The 1,920-nt window shown below is 47.2% G+C and overlaps 1 protein-coding gene across 1 annotated transcript in view; it reads right to left on the bottom strand.

Moving 5' to 3' along the window:
* Positions 1-6: 6 nt before the first annotated feature.
* Positions 7-1,920, bottom strand: part of LDLRAP1 (low density lipoprotein receptor adaptor protein 1) — a gene marked incomplete at its 5' end in the record, with an annotated part of 10,776 nt that continues 8,862 nt past the window's right edge. Inside the window, one exon of the mRNA XM_057382578.1 lies at positions 7-1,205. Within this exon, the coding sequence (XP_057238561.1) occupies positions 1,061-1,205 (145 nt within the window). The remainder of the gene's footprint in view (positions 1,206-1,920) is intronic.

The raw sequence follows: 1,920 nt of genomic DNA, 5'->3' as shown, positions 1-1,920 counted from the left end.
TCAGAGTCACTCAGCTGCTTCCTAATGAATTCTTCCAGCTGACAGAGAGGGTTTTTTTCCTTCCTGCGAGCAGTTTTCAGGGAGTTCTAAAGAGCTGTCTGGGGAATGAATTAGTGCTCCAAACCCAAGTTCCAAATCTATAAAACAGATTAGTACACTTCACATAAGGCCACAAACACTGCGAGATGTCAGTGCGACTKTTTAGGATCATTAAACTTAATCTTTTAATTAGCATAAGCTTCATACCTCCATTGCTTATTTTCAGTTCCAGGGGGAGATGGAGCTTCCTGAGCCCCCTGGGAGCTGTGGCTGGCAGGGAGAAGGGACAGCAGGTACTGTCCCAAATCCATGGAATSAGCGAGGTTTGGAGGCAGAAACCAGTCCTGGACAGGCAAAAATCCACTGGGTCAAACTGGGAATTTGAATCTGTGGTGCTGCTGTTCCTCCCAGCCTGGCAAAACAAATCCCTCCTTGTGCTGGTGCTGCTGTCAAAGCCAAGGGAGCTTTAGAGGGGTCTGAGGTGAGGGACCCGGAGCTGCAGCATTGCAGGGAGGTTCTTTTTTGGGTAAACAGCTTCTCAAGAGGAGTTCCAGGCACTGCTGACCTTGACCATCGGGACCATCGCCTTRGGCTCGAGTTCTAAAGTGCAAAATTGGGAGAGTCTTTGGGTTCAAACGCCTCGATGGCCCCGTGGGTGCGGTGACAAAGCTCTGTCCCTCACTGTCCCACGTTGCTGTGAGCCCCTCCCCGGGCTCAGGCAGTGCTCAGGATTCAGGGCTGGGAGCTTTTTCCATCCACAGCCCATTTTTGGAGAGCTCTGAGGTGCAGAGAGGCACTGCTGAGGGTCCCCAYCCCTCCCCAGAGCTCGTGTAAACGCTCAATAAATACATCCAAGAGCATCTGGTGGTGCAGAGAAAAGCCAGGTACAAAAAAAAAAAAATTTGGGAAGCTTTGGTCTGAACTGGGCTGGGACATCCTCGGAGCCCCTCTGGAGGTTTCCCAGCGGGGGGAAGAGCGCCATCCGCAGGTTTTGGGTGGGCACTGCAGGTTCCTGGGGGTCTCAGAACAGGAACAGATCGTCCTTCTCAGCAGCTCCRGGGTCCATCTGGTTCCAGTCCACAGGGGACAGAGTCTCTGCACTCTGCATGTCCTGAGCTGACAGCCCCGTGTCCAGAACCTGAGGGTTGGTCCGAGACTGGGCCAGCCTGAGGGGCAGAAAAATGGAGTGAAATGGGGTAAAACGGAGAAAAACAGAGAAAAACTGAATGAAATAAATGGAGAAAAACAGAGAAAAATGGAGTGAAATGGGGTAAAACAGAGAAAAACAGAGTCAAACAAATAGAAAAAAAAAACAGAGAAAACAGAGAAAACCAGAGAAAACAGAGAAAAATGGAGAAAAACGGAGTGAAACAGAGTGAAACAGGTAAAACAGAAAAACAGAGAAAAAAGGAGAGTAAACCAGAGAAAAACGGAGAAAAATGGAGTGAAACAGGGTAAAACGGAGAAAAATGGAGTAAAATGGAGAAAAACTGAGTGAAACAAATGGAGAAAAATGGAGAGAAACGGAGAAAAACAGAATGAAACAGAGAGTAAACCAGTGAAAACCAGAGAAAACCACAGTGAAACAGAGTGAAACAGAGTAAACCAGTGAAAAACAGTGAAAAAACAGAATCAGAGTAAAATAAAGTAAAAACACAGAGCAAAACAGGAAAACAGAGTAAAACAGAGAGTAAACCAGAGCGAAACCAGAATGAAAACATGAATGAAACACAGAGCGAAACAGAGAGGAAACCACATTAAAAGTGAGATAAAGGCCCAGCTTTCAATAAAGAAAAAAATGTGCAGCGAGGATGATGTGGCAGGAACGATTTTGGGAGTGCTGGAGGATGAGCAGCCCARATTCTGAGTCAGCAGAGAGCC

Source organism: Malurus melanocephalus, unplaced genomic scaffold (assembly GCF_030028575.1).
Source record: "Malurus melanocephalus ecotype Western Australia unplaced genomic scaffold, MMel_1.1 scaffold_575, whole genome shotgun sequence".
NCBI classification, from domain to species: Eukaryota; Metazoa; Chordata; class Aves; order Passeriformes; family Maluridae; genus Malurus; species Malurus melanocephalus.
Note: the sequence above shows the minus strand (reverse complement) of the source record. Positions and strands in the feature narration are given on the sequence as shown.